The 26735-nt window shown below is 40.6% G+C and overlaps 2 protein-coding genes across 4 annotated transcripts in view; one reads left to right on the top strand and one right to left on the bottom strand.

Annotated features, from left to right (window-relative positions):
* The window catches only part of LOC101862610 (protein lin-9 homolog), a 36424-nt gene extending 22172 nt beyond the window's left edge, over window positions 1-14252 (bottom strand). The window contains exons 1-2 of one of the 3 annotated variants that reach the window (XM_013087941.2): window positions 13716-14252; window positions 2097-2240 (exon numbers count right to left, since the gene is read on the bottom strand). In XM_013087941.2, the coding sequence (XP_012943395.1) occupies window positions 2097-2121 (25 nt within the window). In that variant the 5' untranslated portion in view covers window positions 2122-2240; window positions 13716-14252. Of the gene's footprint in view, window positions 1-2096; window positions 2241-13368; window positions 13548-13715 lie in introns of those variants that run through there. The other 2 variants (XM_005108115.3, XM_035972352.1) reach the window with 2 other exon arrangements.
* A 293-nt stretch (window positions 14253-14545) lies between these two features.
* LOC101862139 (RNA-binding protein 1) overlaps window positions 14546-26735 on the top strand; it is a 29131-nt gene continuing 16941 nt past the window's right edge. The window contains exons 1-2 of the mRNA XM_005108114.3: window positions 14546-14686; window positions 22564-22793. Of these exons, the coding sequence (XP_005108171.1) occupies window positions 22576-22793 (218 nt within the window). The 5' untranslated portion in view covers window positions 14546-14686; window positions 22564-22575. The remainder of the gene's footprint in view (window positions 14687-22563; window positions 22794-26735) is intronic.

Raw genomic sequence — 26735 nt, 5'->3', positions numbered from 1 at the left:
AGATTGCGGATGTCTTTTCGATGAACGATCGTTTTTCCTCCGTTTTTTGGACTTGGAGGAATCACAATTTGAAGAAAAGAACAGTGTCATAATTTCAATCGAGCAGTCTCTCTCTCTACTCTCTCTCTCTCTCTCTCTGTATCGCTCGCATTCTCTTTTTCTTTGTTTGTCTCTGTCTTTCTTTCTCCCCACCTATATTTTTCTCGTTCCCTCATGTTACCTGGGGCATGTCATATTTTGCTAGCACTTTCCCCTGCTCTCTCTCTCTCTCTCTCTCTCTCTCTCTCTCTCTCTCTCTCTCTCTCTCCTCACACACACACACACACACACACACATACACACACACACACACACACACTACCACCGGGTCTGGGCGCTGAAACTTTCCGACCTCACAAAAGAGTTCCCCTACCGGGTCTGTATACTTCGTGACTTTGTTCCCGTTTACCGGGTCTGTATACACTTCGTTTAATATAATAGGAGGGTAATCCCTTTCCCCATGGCCTCCATGATCATCAATGCCAATCTGTTGGACAATCCAATCTGGGCAGAGTTAGTCAGGGGCGTGGGCTTTTTTTTTGTTTTAAAGTAGGTTTTACGGCACTCGCAACTGCACATGGTCATATGAGCACCAAGGGGTGAGTGTCAACAGAGAAGTCTTTACAGGGAATCCTTTTTACTCTGCTCACCTCTCTAGCTTCAACAGCACAAGGTCTGCTTTGACTATCAAGGCACCCCGGAAATAACGGGTCAAAAGAGTGAGTGTGAAAAACATACAAAAAAAGAAGAAGAGGAAAATGACAATAGTAAGGATTAATTAGGAAAGAAAAAGCAGCAGTTCCTTGTTGTAGATCAGGCACAGTTATAATGAGCATGACATTATGAATCAGCCATCAGCAGCGGTTAACTTCAAAGGTATTTTGCGTCAATTTGCCTACTTTCCAATTCTGACGTGTGTGTGTGGTGTGTGTGTGTGGGGAAGGGGGTGCGGGCGGCGCTGGTCGTGGTGAGAGTGTGAGACACGAGACGCAGTCTGTGACGTCACCTCCTGATGCCACTCCCAGTACCAGTACGTACTGGCACCGGCAATACTCGGCACTAAGTGGCGACACCGGGTTTTGCCGGTACTGCCCAGCACTAGATCTAGCACACACATGAACACATACACACGTGCACACAGCCGAGCAGTCGGCGATGAAACCTAGATCCAGTGACGAAGCCCATCGCAAGCGTGGCAAAGCAACTGGCAAGAAAAGCCCCGAAGACGACAAAAATAGATAGCGGAAATACATCGTCTGATCTCAATCTCGATTCTAGATCTAGATCTAGATCTAGACATCTAGGCCTCTATATTTGGGCCAATCACAGAGGAGAGCTAGATCTAGAAAATCTAGATCTAGATTTTTAGATCTAGAATCTAGATCTAGAGGTGCTAGAATCTCTATTCTAGCAGCAGCTTCTTTTTTATGTCTTCTTTATTCATTTGTGTTTGTTGGGGTGGTCGCTCGTTACAGAAGTCCTCAAAAAAGTATAAATTCATCCCAAAATCCTAGATCTAATTAGATCTAGATTCTAGATCTAGATTTCTAGATCTAGATTTCTAGATCTAGATCTAGATCTAGATCTATATCTATATCTATATCTAGATCTAGATTCTAGATCTACCCTCTAATCATCAACTAACAACAGGGCAGCAGACAAACAGTTTTACTAACATTTCTAAAGTAAAGAAGAGACAGAAAAGATTTTTTTACAAGAATGAGTTGGATCTAGCATTTGGGCCGTAGACCTAGATTTTGGATCTACAGTAACCAAAGTCAAGAGTGTTTTTTAACGGGTTGTGAGTGCCTGAGCCTGAGGCTGAGGTACCCACACTCAGCCACACTGCCACACACGAAATAAATCGGCGACTGCTGACAATATTCCACTCGTTTGTAACATTCAATATAAATTACAGGCAAAAATATGAAGAAGGGATGGACATGAATCCAACTCTTCCTAAAAAGGCCAAATGGTCGTAAAAATCTATAACAACATAGCCAGATAGTTCTGTACTTCTAACAAAACCGATTTCTAAAGTTCGTATCGTCACTCACTTGCCACAGACTCCTCGGACGCCATTTTGACGCGCCTCTTTTTCAAAAGATTATGTCACGTGACAAAGTAGCCTGGCCGCTGGCCTGTGCCGAAAACATCATTCACTCCCAAAGATAGCCCAGCCAAGGCCTGGAATATACATACTGGAATTTGTATTTTTTTTAACGTCAAGAAAAAGAATTTAATCATAATTATATCTCTGTTTTATAACAGGGCTAGGCCACATTATTCATGTGAAATGTTTAAAAAATATGTATACTTTTGCTTTATAGCCTAGAGCAGATCTAAAGACAAAGCCAACGTAACGTCCGCGTTGTTTCTCAACGAACCAAGCTTATTGTGTCGTGGGCCTATATATATAGGCTACGTACTGGATTTTTTTTTTAAACGTCAAGAAAATGAATTTAATCATAATTATATCTCTGTTTTATAACAGGCCTAGGCCACATTATTCATGGGAAATGTTTAAAAATATGTATACTTTTGCTTTATAGCCTAGAGCAGATCTAAAGACCAAGCCAGCGTCCGCGTTGTTTCTCGGAACCAAAACTGCTCAATTTCATGTGCACGTAACAACGCACTCAAGAATTATCTTCATTTTTGGGGGGGGGGGGTAAGTATTTTTCGGCGTTCACAACGGCATAAGGGCATATGAGCGCACGAGACACACCCAACATTTTCAGTTGGTACGAAATTTTGAATTTTGCCCGGGTGGTGGCCGACTCCGATTTTAGACCACCAACGTGTCTTTAACGTGCACACGGGACCTCCAAGATTTTTTCGCCCTTGTTCCGAGATGGCTAGGTGTAGATCTTTCCTACCAGAAGATCAGCTGGGGGTGTGCCTGAAAGACTCAAGAATGTTAATAGCAGTGCAAATCATCGGGGATTGTTGAGATGCAAATGCAATCCTGGTTGCACAATATAATTGACAGTTTTTAGGATGCCTACGCACAGTTCAATATAATTGACAATTTAATCGTGCAAACCAGGCTCATTTTGGTCTCGCAATACCCGCTGAGACAGGATGGGTGATTTCGACCCCACAATCGCTGTGGCAGTTGCTCTTGCTGCAGAAAACGGGCATTGAAATACCACAAAAGTTTGTTCATAAACCTGGCCCGTCCCTCAACCAGATTTTTCTGAGTCATGCACTTTCTCTAATTCCTTGCGTTGTTGTTGTTATTGTTGTTATCGATCCAGCAGCAGCTGGGCTTTCGCCCTTCTGTCCAATGCCATGCAGTTAGTGATAAGTGCAGGTCTGCTGCAGTTGCTGTAATGTTCCATAGAGTGTGTTGTCTGTGTTAGGTCTCGGAGGGAGAAGGGTAGCTCTGGTGTCATTTAGGGCTGTGCAGTGGAACAAGTGATGCTCCACAGTCTCATATGCATAGTCACACAAGGGACACATTGGGGGAAGTTCCGGGTTTATTCTGTTCAGGTGGAAGTTGAACTGTATATGTTCTGTTCGTAGGCGGAAGATCGTGGTCTGTTTCTTTCTCTGAAGGCGGTTGATATTGTCATTCCTTTTTGTTGTGGTCATATGTTTGAAAACTGCTCTGCCTGGCTTTCCCAGGGCCCATCCGTTCATCCAATCTTGTTTGTTGTTGCTTTTGATGATTTGTTTTGCAGTGTTGTATGAAGTTGGGGTGTTTGGTTGTTCCTGTCTAGATCCCCGTTTGGCAAGTGTCTAATTTCTTTGATAATTTGTTCTGTAGGCATTGATCTATCTCTTTTTGACATTTTCTCTTGTATAGTTTTGGTACTTTTTTTTTCCAATCAATACACCATGCATTGTTCTTTTGTCTGTTGCAGTAATCGTCACATTTCACTTTCTATGGGGCTAGTAAACTTTCGTAAACCTCGATAAACTCCAATTGAAATGCTTTAATGTCTTCTTCTATATCAGACACCCCATTCATGATGACGGTACGAAACCTGGAAGGAAAATGATTAATCATTGCACAATTTAAATGACGGTCGCCACACACGGTCAATTAAATTGTGCAAGCAAATAGACTTGTGCAATAAGATATCAAACTGATTTTGCGCAATTCGTCAATATCGCCGATACACAGGCAATTTGGGGGGCTCTCGTGTCCTAGAGGTTAAAGTGTTTGCCTCTCATTCAAAGGTCCCGGGTTCGAATCCGGGCACGAACCGAAAAATTTGCTTCTCTAAAATTGTCTCCTTTCACCTCCTTTCCTGCTCTCTAGCAATGTTCTGTCGTCTGCTTTGTCTCCTCTTTCGGCCCCACCCCCTCACCTCCTTTGCCCCCTCCTCTGGGCTCCTGACTCTTTCTGCAGCTTTAATCTACTGCTACTCCTTGTCTCCTTCTTACTGAATTTCCCGACCCGATCGCCTATGTGGGCACCCCCTATAACCATCATATTGCTGCTACTCAGACTTATTATAAAGTAGAAGCAGAAATTATGAACAACTTCCCCTGTCATTTATTAGGAGATCGCATTGATGTGTGGCCTTAAGTTTTGCCACTAAAATTTAGTAAAATGTGCCTCTGGCCTAGTATCTGCGTTTGTTGCCATTTTTTAAAAATCTAAAACTTGCCAAAACTTGCCCCCAAAAATGGCAAAAGTTGCCATAAGAGTTGCCATTAATTTTCAAGCTTTCAGCTCTCTGAGACAACGTAAGTAGCAACATGTTGATATAGGTAACTTAATCTAAAGCACCTGCAGAATGTCTTGTGCTCTGTTTTAAGCATCCAGAATATCATTTGTAGCCACACAGAGTGTAAAAACGTGAAAAATAGAGGTTTCACAACATAATGAAACCAAAATTAGAACAGCACATATACAACCACAAAAATTAACAAATAAGGGTGTGTTCACCTATCCGAAGATTGGCCGTTTTAACCCCAAACATGTGTAATTTAAAAAAAACAACAACAGGATATTACAAGTAAATTGTGGAATCACACACAAGGGGCCTGCCAGTGTGAGTACATGTATTTGGTTTTGGTGTAGACACGCTCTAACATAACACAATATATATTTTTAAAGGGTAGGAACAGCATCAAATTAAATTACATTACGCTATATAAACGGAAAAAAATAGAAAAACATAAGAATTAAAAAAAAAAAATTAACTCACCCATAAATTTAGAATACATCAAAGATAGGAAAATAAAAGACACACAGCAATTAGTATGTCATGTACTTATATTCTTTGCAAGAAAATAACCTATACAGGGATGCCTTAAAATTATCAAAATACATGTCTAATAAGTAATAGGTATATGAAGTAGCTTTTTTTCCTGAAAAATGCCCAAAAAATCGTGGATAAAAAAATACAAAAAATCGCGGCCGCGATTCGCGCGTCGACAAACGCAGATGCTAACGAGCGTCTACTGACGAGCAGTGAAGTAAGTCAGGCTAATAGGTCTACGCAAAAAGTGCATGAGAAGCGGGGTGATATCAACATTCCTATTTTCCGCGAGACGGAGATTTTAATTAAATTATTTCATATACTTTGTTGGGTTTTTTATGGAGAAAAGGTGTGGGTTTTTTTCCCCTCGCCTCAATTGTGAAAGAAATAATGATTAAGTTGAGACAAACTGCTACGCTAAGTAGGGGTCGGTAACACCGGTTCACGAGTTAAAAAGATATATTGAGGATAAGCTGCGCCACTTTGACCACTATATAGTTGTAGTTGTACTTACTAAGTTGTAGTGTCTTCTTTTCACTTACTGCTTTTCATACTGCATCATTAAAAATTTCTGGCCAAACATTGTTTAAGCCCCCCCCCCCTGCCTGTCTGTCTGTCTGTCTGTCACATTATAAATTACAGCGGACATTCCTCTTGACATTATAATGTATAACACATGAATATGCCAAGGCCTAGCTCAGGTCTCATGATCGCATTTGAAGGGTTAAGGCGCCCAATCTGGGAATCAATTGGAAACCAAACAAAAGCGAAGGTTTATAATATGTTATTTATTATTATAACATTGTATAATATATTATAGCCGGTAGATAGATAGATAGATAGATAGATAGATAGATAGATAGATAGATAGATAGATAGATAGATAGATAGATAGATAGACCCTAACCAATGTACACATTAATATCACAGGCTATTATTTAAGTTCATTTTTATTTCAAGACGAGTCAACTCTGTGTCATATAGGTTAGTATTTGTGAGGCAGCGTGGTGGAATCAGGCTCTAGTCAATTTTTGGGCATGTAGAGTTATTCGTATCATCTTAAAGCTTGTTCACTTGTCTTTATTTGGAGGAAAAAAATATCCAATAATTTTTAATACAAGTCGAGATATTTGCGAAAGAAGGAGGTGGGGATCACTTGTTCTCAGAGGTAAAATTAGTGAAAAAATGGAAGCCAAAGATTAGTTATTTCCTTAGCTTAATAGTCCTTGGTAACTGAAAATTTACATTTTTTGTGCCTTTAATCAACGTTTTTCAGAAAAAATTCACACAGGAATGAGTTCTTTAATGGGCATGAGAGGTGTTGAGTGAAAAAATAAAAATTCGATAAAAATTCACTAACCTGCGGGAAAATGCAAGTTTCTTCATTTTGATTATTTCGACGAGAGCCTGATTCCACCACGCTGCCTCACATTTTTTCAAATCAAACTATAGACGCGTACAGCCTACTGAGAGAGAATCCGTTTGGTACTTCGATGAGGATAGTCGAGTGCGATATATAGGGCCTACACGTAAGCACACATTGTTTCATGTATCTTTCACAGTCACCCTCGCAAAAGAGGTAGGCCTAGCCCACAGAATTCTGCATACGTAGAATTCTGTGGCCTAGCCCTAGCCCTAGAATAACTATAATATATAAATCTAAAAAAAAAGAACTTGAAGATAGGTGAAGGTAATATACGGTAATTAGACTAGAAAAAAATACAATAGGGCGGCTGGTGGTTAGTAAAACTGATCGGCTGTCCTTCACATCGATTCCCTTTTCCATCTCTTCCCCTTTATCCGTTATCCCCAACAACTTCCCCTGCTAATTATCGCCGACCCGCGAATCGCGGCCGCGATTTTGGGCATTTTTTGGTCCGCGAATCGCGGCCGCGATTTTTGCATTTTTTGAAAAAGACAAAACAACAAACCTACGTCATAACATAACATTAACAAGACATTTATTTTGATAAGTTTTAAGATGTTCATGTGTATCTATTTTCATGCGGAGAATATAAGTACATTACAATATACATTACATACTATTTATATTGCTGTCCGTCTTTTATTTTTCTCTCTTTGTTGTGTTTTAATTTGTTGGTGTGTTAATTTTTCTAAAAATTGTTCTGATGATTTGTTTTTCTTTTTTTTTGTTTTTGTTTATACAGGGACATGTCATTTAATTTAATGCTGTTCCTAAGCTTTAAAAAATATAAATGTGTTATGTTAGAGCGTGTCTCCACCAAAGTCGAATACAATGTACTGGCACGTCCCAATTGTGTGTGATTCCATAATTTTCTCGTAATATCCTGTAGGCCTGCTTTTTCTTGAATTACACACGTTTAGGGTTAAAACAACCAATCTTCGGCCGGATAGGATGACATGCGTCCTTATTTGTTAAATTTTGGGGGTTATTTATCCGTGCTGTTCTAATTTTGATTTAATTCTATTGTGAAACCTTTATTTTTTACGTTTTTATCCTCTGTCTGACTACAAATGATATATATTCTGGATGCTTAAAACAAAGCACAAGAAATGTTACCTCTATCAACATATTGTTATATACGTCGTCACAGAGAGTTGAAAGTTGAACATTAATGGCAACTTTTTTGGGCTACTTTAGCCACTGTTTGTGGCAACTTTTGGACCAAAAAATGGCAACAAACGCAAATGCTAGATAGAATAAAAATGGAAGTGATTTTTAAATATTTTATTATAAAATATTAAATAAATTAAAAATACTTAGTGAACTTTGAGTATGACACTGTATCATTTGTGTGAGCTCTTCTTACTTTACTTTTATCAGCCGCTTATACCCTTTTGCGGGTCGCGGGAAGAAAGACTCGTCTCACTGCCTCGAGCCGGAGACCTTGGGTCAGGGAGATGTCCTGAGTTGTGTTAGGCCGCTACCATATTAACGCCCAACACGGAGGATCAGACCAGGCCATCTTCGGTCACAAAAGAATGCGCACCGGTTCTTTAGTAATGGAAGGTAACAAAAAACTGTTCCGGCAACCATACTGACGCCCGACATCCTGCGTCGTCCCCGGTCAGACCGTCTCCAACAAAACCTGTTCTATCGAAGACGGTCCGTCGGGCGAGATGGGAGGTAATTTTAATGATGTTATCTCTGCATAGTTGTGTCTCCTTTCCCGACTCAGTGACACTACACAGAATTCTAGCAGTTCTTGGTCAGCTCTGCATATCTCTAGCATTTAATTGAAACTGCTACGTTTCATGCAATAGTATTGTTGGAATTTTTCACTATCTTCCAACAAATGATGAAAGTCACCTAGTGTATCACGCTTTCTTTGGATCGGATGCACGGAAAATCTTCTTGTCTTGGTTTTCCTTTTTTTCTCTGCGTCTCAAAAGCAACAGCAACAACAATTCTCTTCTTCTACCACTCACCATATTTGCAAGACGGCGGTGTCAGACCGCCACACTCCGGTGTTAATATAGTCGTCCGCACCCGACTGAAAACGACGGGTCATGTCTGACTGTTGGTGTCGGGCGTTAATATGGTTCTACTTAGGCTTGGCGCGCACACGGCAATTTTAGTTGCGTCACAGTTGCTGTCCCCGGGCAACTTATTTTATACGCCGCGCGCACATAGCTAAGCAACAGCGAGGCAACAGTAGGCTAGCCTTTCATCATTACTGACTTCCTCATTTGACGTTATGAACTTCCACGACGGAGTAGCCAGTAGCTCGCCCCCTTTCCACATGAACAGTGTTTAATTCATGTCCGTGGCTTATTGGAAATACATTTTATACTCTAGAACTATTCACCTTTGACTTCACTTGTCTTTCCTCTGGACTCAGATCTCCCCAGTTCTCAATCACAACCTCACAAACCTCGATCCAAGCTCTCTTTTTCTTATCTCTGTCAGCATACTCATCTAAGGTCTTGTTGTAGAGGAGAGGCTTCTTTTCAATGATAGAAATAAAATTTTCATCGCTATGGATCGCTACCCGTTTTCTTTTCTTGCGAAAGTGAAATAATGCATTTGTGTTTACCCCTGTCTATTGTGCTGAGTGAAAAAAAGTGGAGAGTGGATGGGCCTTGTCGAGCCCGGAGACAGTTTGATGTGGGTGTGGTGTTTATCTATTTCATTGCTGACATTTGGGCTAAAAAAAAATTGCACAACTAAAGTTGCCCTGTGCACGCCTAGCCTTAGAGTTTTACTGACTCCATCTATCCAGGTCTTTCTCGGTCGCCCTCTAGCCTTGTGGCCATCTAATTTTTTTTTATGTAGGCACGTTGTGCTGGATGGTGTGTTGGTAATTGCATGAGATGTCCGAACCATTTGACTCTTTGGTGTTGGATGTGATGCATGACATCATTTAATTTGTGCCCACCATTTCTCTGATTACTGCGTTTCTAATTTTGTCTCGCCTGCAGGGGCGGCTCGTGGGGCTAAAAAGTGGGCGTGCACAATAAGCTAGGGTATGCTGAAGATAGTCAAGGGCATAATAAATGAGACGGTGTATAATTTTAGGATCTTCGGGTTGGTGAGGGAGGGCCTCGTGGTTTTATTTTCATTCTTCTTACTGGTTGCTTTGATTTCTAGTACTAAATTTGTTTGTTAGCTAAACATCAATGTGTTCTTCCTGTATTGGAACTGAACACTCAAGTACATGTAATAACGTTCACTACTCCACTACAAAACCATTCAAAGGCACAACTCACAGGACGGTCACGTTCACCTCCCTCAGGTTCACGGCTACAGAGTCACTTAAAATAGTGGCAAGACAAACAATGAACCAATCACAGTTCTCCTGAGCACTCCGCTGGATTGCTCCGGGGCTCACATAATACTGGCAAAGAAGAGCGAAGGGTCTATCGTGTTTATTTTTAGACTTCGTACTGAGGGCTATGTTTCGGCACTATTCGGCAGGAGCACGTTTGAGATGTGGCGGCTTATTAATATAATTAATGTACCGCCAAACTCGCTACGAGTGTCGTCATCGCTTAGGTTATCCCCAAGAGCGATTTATAGGTCAGGTTACACTGTTGAATATCGTTTTCTGTTTAGCTAAAGCGCGTGGACTTTGGCATGGCATAGTATATGTTTTACGGCGCTATAGACATAGAAATGACAGTTATGGCGCCAGTAAGGACCTTTGTTTTGATATAATATTATTTGGCTTGTGTTTGTTTCTGGCTTCTTTTATTCTATTATTGTGGGTGTTTTACGCAATAGAACATTCAAAATTTTGGCCGGCACTGCACGACCGCGCTCTATGGACGAACCGCGCCTGCTCGCCTGGTATTGTTTTCTGCTTTTCTACGATATCGTATTTCAGATGTTGTAATTCTTTGATGAGTGTTGGGATGAATATATGGTGTTGATCATTTTTGAGTTTTGTTGTCATTGGGGTGTTAGGATGTTTCAGTTCTTGTGGAGTAAGCTGGTAATTAACATTATTAATAATAATAATAATAATGGATTGCATTTATATAGCGCATATCCACTTATGCAATGCTCTATGCGCTTAACATGAAAGGCCTACATAATATTATGGATTTACAAATCAATTTTAAAGGTACATAGTGTTACATACTCATGCAAACACATATTCACTCACACACGCACCACACATACGTACATATGCACATACGCACATACAAACTCACAACGATCTACAGCTTGGATGCATTCTGTCTAATCGAAATATGATGAAAATAGAAATGATTTTAGTTTCTTCTTAAAAATTTCTAGATTTTCTGCTTCTCTGATAGTTTTTGGAAGCCTATTCCAAACAAATGGGGCAAAATATGAAAAAGAGCGTTGGTCATATGATTTGTAATTTATTTTAGGCTTAACAAGGGTTGTTTTGTCACTTGATGATCTGAGCGTTGTAGGAGGCACATAGGGTGTTAAAATCTGTTTTAGATAGTCCGGTGATAAATCATTTAAGCACTTGTAGCAAGTTAAACAGATTTTAATAATGATTATTGGCCTTTTGTACGTGTTTCAATTTCTGTGTTCAGTCGCCCATCCTCTGTGAATACCCTTCCAAGGTACATTACTTAAATTCTTGGACCTGTCTCAGACTGTTGTTGTTGATGTGTATCCTGAGTGGTCCTGGCTTTCTGCTTACTTTCATTGTCTCTGTTTTGTTGATGTTGATCTTCATTTCGTAGTTGTTACATTCTTCGATTAATCTGGTGGTGTGGTGTTGGAGACATCGTTCATCTCTGTGAGCTCTTCAAAAATAAAAAAATAACGTAATCTTCGGATTTCCCCGCAACTATACTATACGATCGTTAAAACGCGTAGATTGCGATTGCGCTGATCGGTAAATTGCGCAGAACAATATATTATATATAATATATAAATATATGTAATAGACACTTCTAAAACTATTGAACAGATAGTGTAGAAAACAGTTATACGGGTTGTGAAAATCGTACGGGATGATAACAGGAGTCTAAAATGTCAACGGTGCAAATGAGAAACTGGTAAAGGCTTTTTGTTTCCCCTTAAACTCATCTGTCAAGAAATGAGATTTTGTTGGGTTTGACAAAATTAGATCTACTTAGCCTACTCTTTAATCACTTAATTTTAATACTCTCTCTTTACACTTTCAAGTAGATTTACATAGAGGCCTATATAATAGGCTTGGTTGTCCCTGACCACCTCCAATCTCTGCACATCCATCCATGCAGGCCCTGGGCGATTGCCATATATTATCATGTATCCCTTAGGCTAAGTTAATTCACGCTGAGCCCGGCCAGTTGCTGGCAGCAGCCGACTGTAATCTGTCGTCACGCCTTTTTCCTCTTTCCTTCCATAAAACCTGGCGATGAACGTGTCTCAGTCCGGTGAACGAAGATCAGTGCGAAAAACGGAGATAGACGAAGCATTCTCGCTTGTGCTCACTACTTTGGCCGACAGTGAACCTTACTTAAGGGGGGGGGGGGGGGTCCTACAAGCGAGCTAACTCCTTTATTTCTGGACCTAGAAACCTTTAATTTGGCATACAACTTCGTCATGAAACAGTTATTACGATGAAAAAAAACAACATTTCCCTGATCTAAGATGGCCGCATGGCGCCATATTGGATTTTCACATCATGTTTTCAAATCAATACTCCTCTGAAATTTACTGAAAGATTTTATTGTCCTTTGGCACACATGTACCCAAGAGGCATATAAGTTAAACATAGTCAGTATCTTTCGATATCTTATTTCGTTTCGGAGTTACAGGAAGAAGCGTGCAAATCTTGTCAAAAATGCAGAAAACGGTCAATTTTCCAAATTTTTAAAATCATAAAATGAAAACCAAGATAGATATAAAAAAAACCGCTGACAATGTATGTAATGTAACCACCCATAAGGGCAACAAGTATGCCAAGTGCCATCAAGATACACTTGTAATCTTCAGAGGAGTTTTGAAAAATGTGTCAAAAATTAAAAAATCAAATATTTTTGACAAAAAATGAGATACCTCCCTAATTAGTGAAGATAGAAAAACAATGTAAGAAGAAAAAATGTTGGGCATCTAACTAGCTACGATTGTGCCAAAGGACAATCAAATCAACAGAGAAATGGCTGAGAAAGGCAACAAAATATTGTAATACCCAATTTAACCCAGATTGACCAAAAATAGGTGCGACCCCCCCCCCCCCCTTAAATTCAATGCATTTTTATTTGTTATTTATTCTTTTGTGCGAGCGAGTTCGCTCGTATAAAAAAAGGAAGTCATATCTTCAGTTGCAACAGAAAGAAGAGACATCTTCCTCATATAATACTACACATTTGGATATATATTTAGCTCCTAGGAAAGAAGATTAATTGACTGAATCCCGTCAGCTGTCGATAAAGAAAGCAATCTGTTACCTCTAATAAATAAAGTTGTTATACATGCACGACATCGTGATGACAACTTTGAAGCTTATCTCCTGTAACATGATACATTGAAGTAAAAGAGGGGAGTACACCGATAGCCGTATGATAGGAAGGAAGAGACAAACTATACTAGAGCACCCACCAACCACCCAGTTTGGAAATCTATAAATTTTTATTTTGGTATCTGCTTTTTGGCCGGCTGCTTTTTACAGCCCCACTTGCAAAGCTTTCTTCCCATGTCTCTCGCACTCACCATGATGCGTCGCACTGAAACTGAAAGTAAGTTTCACTGTCACGATCAAGGTCAAGTTGAAATAAAACTGTAATCTTGCTCAACACTAAAACACACAATGTAATATACGCACAAGTATAATCCTTAGAATCGAGGAAAGTGTAGACATTGTAACAGTAAATCCAAAAGAAAATAAGAGCATGCACAAGTGAAATCCTTAGAAGAGAGGAAAGTGTAGAAATGGTAACAGTAAATCCGAACGAAAATAAGAACATGCACGTCCAAGAGCAATGACAACAATGCAGAGACTGACCTCTAGATCTAGACTAAACTTTTATTACACTACAAAAAAAACAAACTCTACTCACTATAGTCGGTTCTACACAGCGAGAACGCTCCAGAAAGCCTAGCTCCAGCCCCTTTCAGCGCATTTCTCTGTCGCCGCTTTGTGCCTTGTTCACCTCACACCACAGAATTCTACACTTACAAGTCGTGTAGAATTCTGTGCCTCACACAGACTCACTGTGGACGTAACCGGGTGTAACACTAACAGGTCCTCAATGCTGCAGCCACCCGGCTCGGTATCTGGCCTGTACAAGCGAGAATGCTCCATCACCAGTTAAAGCGCATCTGTCTATCGTCGCTTTTCGCAGTGATCTTCGTTCACCTTACTGAGAATCAGGCCGGCCTACGTTCTTATTCTGAATCTAGGGACCGGCCCTCAAAGCCGGAGCCACCTATTTCGGAAATACGTACTGACACTGAGAAAGCATAGTCCAAAAGGACCTATTGTGCCTTTACATATAGCTTGTTGGTCTTCCTCGTTTTCATTTTTCCAGCTGGTCTTCAATACCATGTCTGACAGGGAAAACATGTAGTTGTCTGTCTAGGCATTATTAGAACATGTCCTAAATATCTCCATCTTCTCTTTTTTATTTTTATAAATTTATGGTCGTGTTGATATCTTCAATTCCAGCTCTTTTCAACAATTCATTATTTCTAATAAGTTCATTCCATTTTATTAGTAAAATTTTTCGTAAGCGTTTTGCTTGGTAGCTTTTTAATTTTCATTAAATTGTTTGTTTTCCATAATATCTCTGAACCATTTATTATAGGCCTACATGTCAAATATCGCCAAAACATTGCTTAACGACGTTTGGGTTAAGTTTACCTGGCAATCGAACAAAATCTGGGAAACCGTTTGCTCAAGACGAACGACTTCCGACGACGCCATTTTCTATTCCGCAACAGAAGTCGTCGTGGTTGTCCACCTCAAGAAACTACCTAGCGTCCTTGCCTCAATTTGCTAAACGCTGTTTAACTCCTTTTGATTTTTAAGGTTTGTTGCTTTAAGTATGTATCTCAATTTAGATCTAGATCTAGCTTACCCACTGTTCACATGGTTTGCAGTGTTAAATTCAGTTACGCCAGGCCAGGCTTTGATTGATCATGGCATCATGGGCGATTTTGAAATTTCGTTCGTTAAAGTCAAGAGAAGGGGGATTTCAGGGGACTAATAAAAATAGGCCGGCACTATTTCTCCGAACGTTCGGGAAAATAAAGCTGGGCACTATTTCTCCGAACATTCAGGAAAATAAAGCTGGGCACTATTTCTCCGAACACTCTGAAATATCATCCTTTCCCCCAAATTTCGGATATTATATAGATCTAGATCTAGATTCTAGATCTAGAATCTAGATCTAGTCTAGAGATCTATAATTATAGTATGGGCCTACCAAAGATTGTTCGTATACAATATGGTTCAATCGGTCCAAAAAATGTCCGCCGTAAATATTTATATAAAGAAATGCTACAATTCCAAACAGTTTTTCGCTACTATAGATATGATGTGTTGCCTATGAAAGGTGCTGCTTTTAAACGTAATGTGTTGTGTTCACTCGTGTGCTGTCTAGATCTAGATCTACGGAGGGTTATTGATAACGACACATAGAACTGGCATCTGCGTTTGTCACTGCTGCGACCAATGTACTGACACTGGCAAGCCCCTTAATGTGTGTGATTCCATAATTTACATGTAATATCCTGTACTTTTTTAAAAATTACGCACATTTAGGGTTAAAACTGCCAATCTTCTTCGGACAGGTGGACACACGCCCTTATTTGTTAATGTTTGTTGTTGTTTATGGGCTGTTCTAATTTTGATTTCTTTCTGTTGTGAAACCTTTCTTTTTCACGTTTTTACACTCATCTAAAAATCTCATCTAGACTAGCTGTTGAAAATTGAAATAGATATAGACTATAGACCCAAAAATTTGCTCCTGTGTGTGTGTGTGTGTGTGTGTGTGTGTATGTATGTGTGAGTGTTTGAGTGTGTCTGTGTGTGGTAGTAAGTGGAGAGTGAGGAGTGTGTCTGTGTGTTTGTTTGTTTTTCGGGCTTTATTTCAGCCTTTAACTTTATTCAGTAACAGTTCAAAGTATACAAAAATAGAAACACAGGATCCATTCACTCCAGGACTCATGAGTCATTTGTCTCTTTCAGTTTCACTCTTTCATTCAATTCCCGTGTTCTCTCCCGCGGCTCATCCCCGTCCGCATGACTTTCATACCCCACCCCATCCCTCCAGGCACACATAAAGAAAATCTCACTTGTTCCCTGCGAACCATGGACAATAATATAGGCAAAACACCGCCTGAGCTGCATTCCTTTTGTTCGTGAGCTGTGGACCAGGCCAGGGGTGGTCAGTGTCGTCGTCTTGTAGTTGCTGTCGCCTGTGGATACACTCGCACATTCTTCCTTTCACCCGCTCTTTCACTCACACTGTCTCTCCATCCACAGTTCAGCTCGTCATACGTTCAAAAGTTGCCCACTAGTTATGTTTAGTTAGTGTGTGTACATGTGCATGATGGTGGTGGGTGTGTGGTGGGTGTTACTGAAGGTTGTCTGTAGGCGGGCTTGCCATGCGGTACGTGTTCCTTCCCAGACCAGAGGCAGAATGAAAGTTGGCGCCGAACTCTCGCAATAAACAGGCAAAAAATCACGAGACCGGAAGCCGAAAACCGTTCGGAGAAATAAAGATCGGCACTATTTCTCCGAACGTTCGGAGAAATAGTCACTTCGATAAAAATATGGAGGTGGGGGTTCACGGGGGGCCCCCTGAATTTTATCTTAATTTGATGTTTTGCAGTTGGGTCCTTTGCAGTTAGGTTGCATCCCTGCTCTTTGTGTAGTCTATTTGCAATTATTTGGTCATCAAGACTTCTGGATTTCTTCTCAGCAATGCCCACTGAGCGCGTTTTGTTCTGCGGATTTTTGACCCCCGCAGCGGGGGTGTTTCGTGGGACGCACTAACGCAAAGGTTGTTGTCTTCAACTCACTCCCACGCCGCTTCTCGTGAATGGATATGAATGAAACTTGGCAGCCAATCAGAAAAGAGGTCAATCTCGGGTGATCTTGTAGTTCCGTTTGTTAAAGTCCACGATCCATTTGTTTACGGAAGAGGCTAGCCGTACTTATTCTTAATATGATGGCTAGACTGACCTATTTACAAAAAATAGGCCTACTGAATTGTAAATTTACATTTCTAGTGTGCAGTACCTAAAGTATTTGTATTTGAGACGAAACTGGACCAGGGGCCTTAATGACAGTGCATGTATTTTAAACCTCCTGTTTTCTAATGTTAATAGGGCCTAAGATAAGTACGGCTAGACTGGCAGTCTAGCCGTACTTAACCCATTGTTGACTAAGGCCCTTCCAGAGGGCTGCTCCCCAGGAACTGGGCATTTTACCTGTGCTCCAGCAAATGGACCAGCAAACTGGGGTAGCCTCAGTAAAACTCTTGTAGCTCTGTTATTTAAATATTGAACCCCCATAAAGTATATATTTTTATAAAAGGAATTGAATTGTGAATGTGTTCGTGTGGTTTTCATGCAATTTGAATGAAAATTTGACAAATTTGAGTAATTTGAATCAAGGATTTTTTTTTTCAAAAATTGCCTAAAATTGTACTACTGAAAACCCCTTAAATACAACATTTTTTTATCTGCTAACAACCACATTGTTCTCATACAAAATGTGGAGCTTTCAAAGCCCTTCACTTTGAAAAAAATTGTATAGAAATCCATTCATTGTTGCAGAAGTTATGTCAATTTGAAAAAGGTCACCCGTTATGAGTGTCAGACCGTCTGAAAATCAGACTAGAAAAAAGAGATTGTGAATTTGCTTCTTTTTTTCCTTGCATAAATACTCAAAGTAATCTGTTTCCACAATGTATAAACATTGAATGACTGTGTGTTAGGATTATCACTAAAGAAAACTATAAATAAATGTTAATTTATGTCACACAGCAGGTCCTACTTACCCATCGATGCTTGTTCAAAATTCAAGATGACACAGTATAAATCCAAAGTGAAAACACAATCCACGAAAGAATACGCACAATATATTACAATATATTTTTTCTAAAACACAAAAAGAAAAAGCACATTGGCCACACATATTCTACACTGGATATGAATTTGGCTAATCAGCTAATCCTCAAAAAGTTCTGGTGCGGATCCGAATGAGATCTGAATTTTTCTGCTTCCTCTCGGACCGTTCTCTTGTGTCACTGGCCTCCAGAGTAGTCTTGAAATGAATGAAACACTGTTCTGTAGCATGTTGAGCTTTTACTGAACTGTCATGTTTATGTTTTCATCCAGTTTGGCTGCTTATTTTACATACACGAGCGGGTTACACTGCACTATAGCTAAAATTGGTGGATGCAGCTCTTTGCTGACAAACTTCTTCTGCCGACAAAATTAGCACACTTTCCTCATGCTGCCAGAGGGGTTCTGCCCATCATACATGGAGTTGGAGGAAGAGTGGACCGGGTCTGATGTGGTGCAGGCTGTTTGTTGTCCATGCTGTCTGCAATCAGGCCCGAGGCGAAGTCCTTGACGAAATCCTAGAACCCAGGATAAAAAAATAACATTTTCCGTTTGTAAGAATCAAATAAGAATCATCAGTGTGCAGTGGCATCACAGACGCTGATAGTTTTTTTTTCTGTAACTGATACATCGAGGCTGTTTTGAATGAGGAAACCCCCTACTGATAGCCTAATACCGCTAGGTAATGATAAAAACGCCAAGCCGTAATAGACATTCAAGACATTGAGAAGTTTTGAACAACTAGATCTAGTAATTTTCTCAAATCATTTACAAAAAAGTATAAATCTATATATATAGATCTAGATCTATATAATCAGAATTTACAGCTTACTCTTAGTCTTAGAAAAGAATACAAGTGTAGGCCTATAATCAATTATGGTCTTCTGGCAGAGAGAGGGCAGACAGTGAAACAAAGAGAGTTGGAGAAAAGAATTGTAATTCTAGGGTGGATACTGGGGGATACACACCTCAGAACTGAAGAACAGTTCGTTCGTGAAGATTTATAGTTGTCCACTGGTCTTGGAAAAAGACGTACTTGTTCTCAGCGTCGTCAGACAATCCCCAAATCTAGTATTAGCCGCCGTCTTCTTGCATGGTTGATAAAAGCGGAACGACCGCACGCATCGCTCCAAATCGTAACGGGCGCCTTCAACAGATACGTCCACCTCCACATCAATCCCGTCGCTAAACTCTCCATTCTCAACATCGTTTCCCTTTCAAACATCGTCTTGAAAAGATTCCATTGCATTTTGTGCAAAGATTCTCGCAAGCGCAGTGAAACAGTCTATCAGCGTGTAACGCACTTGGCGAGCCGGGAGAAAGCGAAAGAGAATTCTTGTTTACGGATGTGACAAAAAGTAAAGCTGTGCGCATGCGCGGGTCTCTTTTCGGTATTATTTTTAGTAATTACATCAGCCTTCGGCGGTTTCCGGTGCTAATTATAGACACTTTCGGTCATTGTTTTAGAACGAGCCAATGAGAGCACGCATTACTCTCATACCCCACGCTACTTTCCGCGGGAATAGGAAAGTGATGAGTCATATTACGACGACTATATTGAACTCTTATGACGGGCGGAAGAATGACCTTTCGGACGGTACCAAACATGATAGGGTAGGCGGCATTGAAACGCACGTAACCAAGGCCCGAAAATCGGCAAAATTCGCTGTTCAGAGGAGCTAACGACCTCTGATTTTATAGGGTAGTCTACAAAAAAGCTTGTAACACAATAATAATTCATATTTTCAAGCTTGACTTTGATTGATAGTATTTATAAATGGATGAGGTACCCGTTATGGAACATACCAAGTCTATCGGTCCCGTGCTCGTCCAGTGACAGAGCAAAACAAAGCCATGCGTATCAAATGCGTATGCCGTCATGAATGGTAGCGTGCGTATCTATGCGTATGCCGGTATCAATGGGTTAAGTACGGGTAGACATCCAGGCTAGCCGTACTTAAGGACGGCTAGACTGTCAGGCTAGCCGTACTTAATATTGATGGCTGAATTGTAAATGAAATTTTTAGTTTGCAATGCCTAAAGTATTTGTATTTCAGACAAAACCAAAAGGTGCCTTACTGACTTGCATGTATTTGAACCTGAATAATTACTAGATCTAGATCTAATGAGACCTGTGTACTTAACAGGCTTGAGTCGATTGGGCCAAACCTAGATCTAAGTACGGCTAGACTGGCAGTCTAGCCGTACTTAAGTACGGCTAGACTCTCAGTCTAGCCGTACTTAAGTACGGCTAGCCACTTCGTTTGTTTACATCCAGAGAAGTCCAGAAGTCTTGAAGACCAAATACTATTTGAATTGAAAGTGGCTATTCTCACCCGCCCGGAAGTTCTCGCAAGATATACTCCTCCCCTCTTCTCTCTCTCTCTGTCTCTTTCTGAATACTGTCTATCGGTGTGGACGATCAAATTGACCAAAACAAAGTTAAAAAATGATGTTAAAACACAAAAGTAAATTAATTTGGTTGTGTACAAAGATGCTACGGCTATTTAACTTTTCGAATCGAGCCGAACTACGCGGGTCGCCATTTTGTTTTGTTCTCTCTCTTTCTCTCTCACTCTCTCTCCACTGCCCACAGACAAAATTGTACGCTTTTAGTAGGCTACAAGTACAGTTGTAATGGAACATTTGTTCACAACACAGAATTCTACAATTTTTCTGTTATCACAGTGTAGAATTCTGTGGTTTAGGGTGAACGCAAAATTTGTTGGCCTAGATCTAGGCTATAACGGTGAACGCGCACCGGGTGAGAATAGCCAAAAGACTCGCCTGCACTATTCTCACCCCGGGTGAGAATAGAGGTGGCCATTTGAATTAGGCTTGACAAGGAGGAACCTTTGGGAAGATTGAAGAATTCCGGACCACTCGTACATTATTGCGCGAGAAAGTGGGGTAGGTTGGTAGGTGGGCTGGGTGGAGGAGGGGGTTCAGGGGGGTCTCCCCCCTGACAAAATGTTTATGAATAGATCTACCGGTCCGAGATTCTCCATTGAGAGATATTAAAAACGGAAAATGTTTAGCCTAGATCTAGGCCAACAAATTTTGCGTTCACCCTAAACCACAGAATTCTACACTGTGATAACAGAAAAATTGTAGAATTCTGTGCAGTGAACAAACGTTCCATTACAACTGTAGCCTACTAAAAGTCTAAAAACGTACAATTTTGTCTGTGGGCAGTGGAGAGAGAGAGGAGTAGCGCGAGAACTTGCGGTCAAAACAAAATGGCGACCCGTGTAGTTCGGCTCGATTCGAAAAGTTAAATAGCCGTAGCATCTTTGTAGACAACCAAATTAATTTACTTTTGTGTTTTAACATCATTTTTAAACTTTGTTTTGGTCAATTTGATCGTCCACACCGATAGACAGTATTCAGAAAGAGACAGAGAGAGAGAGAGGGGAGGAGTAGTTCTTGCGAGAACTTCCGGGCAAAACAAAATGGCGACCCGCGTAGCTCGGCTCGATTCGAACAATGAAATAGCCATAGCATCTTTGGAGACGATCAAATTAGCTTACTTTTGTGCTATAACGTAATTTTTTCTTGGCTTTTATCAATTTGATCATCCACACCGATAGACAGTATTCCAAAATGAGGAAAAACAGGTCTTGTTTAGCACCGGGTGAGAATAGCCTACACTGGCAAGTCTCACCCGGGGTGAGAGGTAGATCGTTTTTCTATTCTCACCCCGGATGAGAATAGCCACTTCCATCCGGTATTCTTCAATTTTACCGAACCTTTAATGTTGTGTGTGTGTGCATGAGAGAGAGAGAGAGGGGGGGGGGGTGTAAATATGTTACATTTAGCCTGTTGTATGTAGCAATAGTAGGATAGCTATGAAAAATCTGAAAGCAGGACTAGATTCTGCACTAGAAAATGTACTGGGTTGCCAAGTGTCTTTTAAATACTCCGAGAAATGAGTGAATTATGACTAATATTGTCTCAAAACTCACCAAAGAATGTCCCATATTTTGGGGTTTTTTCATTAGGTAAATTTTTACTTTCACCCCCGCACACAGATGCACTGTTTCAGGGGTCAAACTGCTGTACTGTTTGCTGCAGATCACACATAAAGCCACTAAAACTGTTGCAAATCAATTATTTTCAAGACAAATTTCAAATCTAACTGTAAAATATCAAATTATGGGTTTAAAAACAGGGCATCCCCCCTGTAAGCCCCCAGATTTTCTTTTACCCCAGTGGGGCAGGCCCCCCTGGAACCCTCCGATTGGTCCAAAGCATGTCTATCTCGGTTAAAAACAATCAAATATTTCAAAAACTATTAATTTGCGACGGAAATGAAGTTGATATTCATGTTCAGCGCATCAATATTTAATTTAGTAGAAAATAGACAACTGGTAGCTGAGTGTGAGACGGGAGGGAAAGTAAAAAATTACCTTTTCATTGTAAATATAAGTGTACCAAAAATTAATTGATTAAAAAATTTGTAACTTTTCTGTTTATTGATGGATTTCAAAAATTCAGAAAGTTCCATGCTCTGTGAAGATACAGCTACACAATGCACCTATTTGCAAACATTTCTGGCAAAAAAAAGGTTTTTCGTGGTCATTCCAGTTAAAAAACAATGTACGCTCATTTTGCTTAATATTTGTCAAGTGAAACTCAATAATCAAGAACAATCCATTATTCCACTTCCTGTTTAATTATTCAGAGTTGGAGAACCCAGGTTATAAGGTAATATTTGACTCCTGGTTTCCTGGGGGGGTGTAAGACCTATAAATAATCACATGGAAGTTCTGTTATTAGATAAGAGCAGAGCTCATGGATCATTTTTCTAATATGTATTTTTCTTTTCAGCGCCATCTAAAGATGTCTCGTAACGCTCCCATGCGGGACTGGAACTTGGACTGCAAGGTGTATGTAGGCGATCTGGGCTATGGCTGCGCAAAGCAAGAACTTGAAGAAAAGTTCTCCAAATATGGCCAGCTGCGCAATGTATGGGTAGCCCGTAAGCCTCCAGGCTTTGCGTTTGTCGAGTTTGAAGACAGCAGAGATGCAGAAGATGCAGTGAGGGCTCTGGATGGATCGTATGTTGGAATTTTTAATCATTGCTTTTGTAGATAAAAAACATCTGTCAGGTGCAAAGTGCATTTTAATTGCAATATATATTAAATTATCGATTAGATTCAAGAGAATCCAGGTTTTATGAAACTGCTTTACATAGAACGTTGTACAATGAAATACAATTACCACTGAATTTTAGAAAAGTGATGGGATCTGAGGGTTTTTTTTGTTGTACGATTGATTTAATTTCAGGAAAAATTCGTCTTTGTAGGATATTTGAAGGCTGGGAAAAGTCACCAGTTCTTTGAGCGAAAAAGGTATACTTCAGTCTCGATCAAGATTGCTTTTAATTAATTAGTGAAGAAATACTTCTCAGTGTAGTTCATTTATTATAAACGGTAGATGATCATTTCATCTGTGAACACGGATTAACAGGGACAATGAATGATACAGGTACAACATAACATGAAATAATATGGGGTACACCACATAACGTACAGAGAACATGAACTAATATCATATAACAAATAACCATACATCCCCCCCCCCAAGTTCATGGCATGTTCAGATCTTTCCTAACCCCCCTTGGTTTTCTCCCCCCCCCTGCTCCTGAGGTTTGACCGCTTCCTGTAACCCCTCTTTATTGTGTGGGAGAAGGCGTTTCAGGGCTGCGGAAAGACTTTTCTTTGCCTCCTGAGGTGCCTCTGGGGGTTGGGGCTGAGGGGAAGGGCTTGGGGCAATCCTTTGCTCCTCATTGACTGGCTCAGTCGCATACTCTTGTCCCGTATGGAACTCCTCCTCCAAAGGCAGAGTAACCTCAAAGTCATTTGGGCTGTTACGTGCCGGTGCCGGTTGTATGGTCGAAGTGGCAGGTTGGAACTGGCGAAGGAAGCGCCGGTTTGTTGACGTCAGCCGCCCTGAGCCATCAATCTTGACCATGTATTGGTCATTGGGGCCGGTTTCGACAACCAATCCTGCTCGGTCCCACCTTTTAGGGCTACTGCCAGTCTGGTTCTGGACAAAACATCTGTCCCCAATGGACATCTTGGGCAGGTTTTTTGAGTGCTCGTTGAACTTCTCAGATGTTTTCACAAACCTTGTCCGTAGCGGTTTCCTTGGCTGCCCATGCCTTTCTCACAGCGGATAAAATACCGTCCAGACCGCTCACTTAGTTTTCCTTCCCCGGTTCCTCCCCGACCATCCTCACCACCTTGCCCGCCCCGCCCGACAGCCCAGCGCGTAGTCATAAATCACTTGTCAGAGGGGTTAATTGGGGTGACCGCAGCGCCACTCCTCCTGTGCCGGGGCAGTAGTAAATATGGCGTTTTAGTGCAAATTGAAAGCCTCCTAACTCTGAAACTATAAATGCTACAAGGCCGATTGAGATTTCATTGTAACGTGCTATGTTTGACCTGTAGGCCGGTATAACTTGTTTTCTTGTAAGTCCGATTATATCAGTTTTACAAGGGATTTAAGTAAGTCGATGATTTTCAAACTGGCATCTTCAATGTTTAGAACTTTTTCAGTTTGGATTTAGATATGGGTCATTCCACCCTAACGTGTACGTTTTTATATGCTTTTGAAATTAGCCCATAAAATAAGTGGAAATAAAGATTTGATGTGGAAACTATCTCCAGAAGCCAGATAGATGGTTCAAGAACCTGGTCCTATCTGGAATTTAAGCACAACATGGGATTAATTAGATACCAGCCTTTTAACTCACGTAAAAGGGAAAAAATTGAAGGAAAAAATGTGACATGCATAAGGTGGGTTAGAAATTAGTTGGCCTGTTCCTTTCTCCTTGCTTTCATTTGCTTGATGAAATATTTGCCATTTAGACAAATGAATCTTTTTCAAGATACAATATACGCAATAAAAAAAAAAAGGTCTTTTGAAGCAAAATAAGCATTAGAAAAATGTGTCAGAAACGTGACCTCTTATGTCCCAAATCAACGTGAAATACAAGACTCAATTACATTCAAGATTCAAATCATGTGTACAAAACAGTTTATTTCCTCAAAAGGATGTGCAACGCTTTCTAATATGAGGTCAGAACCAACGCCACGAAACGCGTATGCGCGTGTTCTTCTTGACCGGGGAATGAACCACTTCGTTTTTCCTCCCGATGTCACGTTTAGGACGCTATCTGTTTTCATGACGAGTTGACTTTTGTATGCGTTTTATGTCACAGACGGCAGAGCACTTCCCTTCATCCAGCAATTTTTGCTTTCGGCGCAGCCATTTTACAATGGAGAGCCCCATGGCAGGTTGGTTTCTGTTTTTGTCCAGACTTTTTGTCATTGTCACGTTTCTGACAAGTTGGATGAAATGTCCCGATTCTGACTAAAAATGATTATATTATCAGCAAAATTATACTTACTACGAAGTTTACTATAGCTTTTTTGTGATTTTTTTTCTATTGGTGATTTGAATTGTTTAATACTACGAGTTCCGTGTGAGAATTTTTAAAGGTAGTGGCTACTTTCTAGCAGTTCCCCCCAAACTGGACATAAACACTATTTATGTCCAGAGTCACATTTGCTGCGGTTTGCCACAAATCTTATTGAACATAGAGTCTACAACAATCGTTCGTGATTATTCCGTTTTGACAATATTCAAAATAGGTCTACAGTGCTACACCCAGAGTTTATCAAGACATTCTCAGGTTAAGAATATGTTGGATGTGGCTTTATGTAGCAATGCCCACCGAGCGCATTTTGTTCTGCCGATTTTTGGCCCCCGCAGCGGGGGTGTTTCATGGGACGCACTAACGCAAAGGTTGTTGTCTTCAACTCGCTCTCACGCCGCTTCTCGTGAATGGATATGAATGAAACTTGGCAACCAATCAGAAAAGAGGTCAATCTCGTAGTATGCAGTTTGACAACATTGTACCCATCCTAGAAGCAGTCGAAAACGTTTGCGAAAGTGGTTGATGTGGTGCGCTTTGAAGGTTTTTCGGAGCTGTGATTTGTCAAACTGACTGATACGTTGTACACCATTTTTCTTTATTCCCTTAAAATTTCATGCTTCTGTGTTTAGCGGTTTTGGCGTAATCTTTAAAAATGTGGGAGTAACTAAGGAAAAAAGCGACATTGCCATTTGCGCATGCTGGGTGAACGGCCGGCGGCGTGGAAATTTCCACTGAGTGACGTCATCAGCCATCGGTCGCCTCGGGCGCTACAAACGAGGCCCCGCTTATGTGAAATGGAAAGGGGGGGAAGGATACTTGAAAACTAAACGGGGGCCTTGATAACTTGCGTTTTTGTTGCATTTTAGTCACAATACAATAGATGTAGTCATTTTTATTTGCTTGATTGCATGACAGAAGAATAGAAACAGAAAAGGAAACATCTTGAGAAGTGGTATGGCATTGTGTTTGCGTTATGAAAGCCTATTCCCCCCTCTTGGGAAAGCACACACTTGGACTCGTCCTGTGTGCTCTGTTTGGGAAAAGTGAGGCATTAAGATTGTTATTAAAGAGTATGGTACTTATTTAGTCCAGTCTGGGAAGATAGTCCCGTTTATACATTGTTATCGTTCACGCGTGCGTGCGTGCGTGAGTGCGCGCGCGTGAGAGAGAGAGAGAGAGAGAGAAGGGGGGGGGGGGGTGTAAATATGTTACATTTATTGTATGAGTTGTAGCCTACACATGCGAAATATTCCCATGACTTGTAAACTATTTTATCTGAACGCATCTTAATCTACCACACAATAGGACACTGTCCAACAATGGATATACACAGAGACGATCTTATTTTCTATAACAAAGTATGCATGCTTTTACTAGTACAAAACTGGATTTATTAGTAGCTCTCTACTTACATTTTTGTGACAAATTGATCCAGAATATTGCTTGGCAAGGAAGAACCTTTTATGTTGCCTAAGTTTCATTCAAATATCATGACTTTGGGAGAACATATGACTGATAATCTTTGTAAATCTGTAAAGAACGCCACTTTTTTACC

This window comes from Aplysia californica, unplaced genomic scaffold, assembly GCF_000002075.1.
Source record: "Aplysia californica isolate F4 #8 unplaced genomic scaffold, AplCal3.0 scaffold00661, whole genome shotgun sequence".
Lineage (NCBI taxonomy): Eukaryota > Metazoa > Mollusca > Gastropoda > Aplysiida > Aplysiidae > Aplysia > Aplysia californica.
Note: the sequence above shows the minus strand (reverse complement) of the source record. Positions and strands in the feature narration are given on the sequence as shown.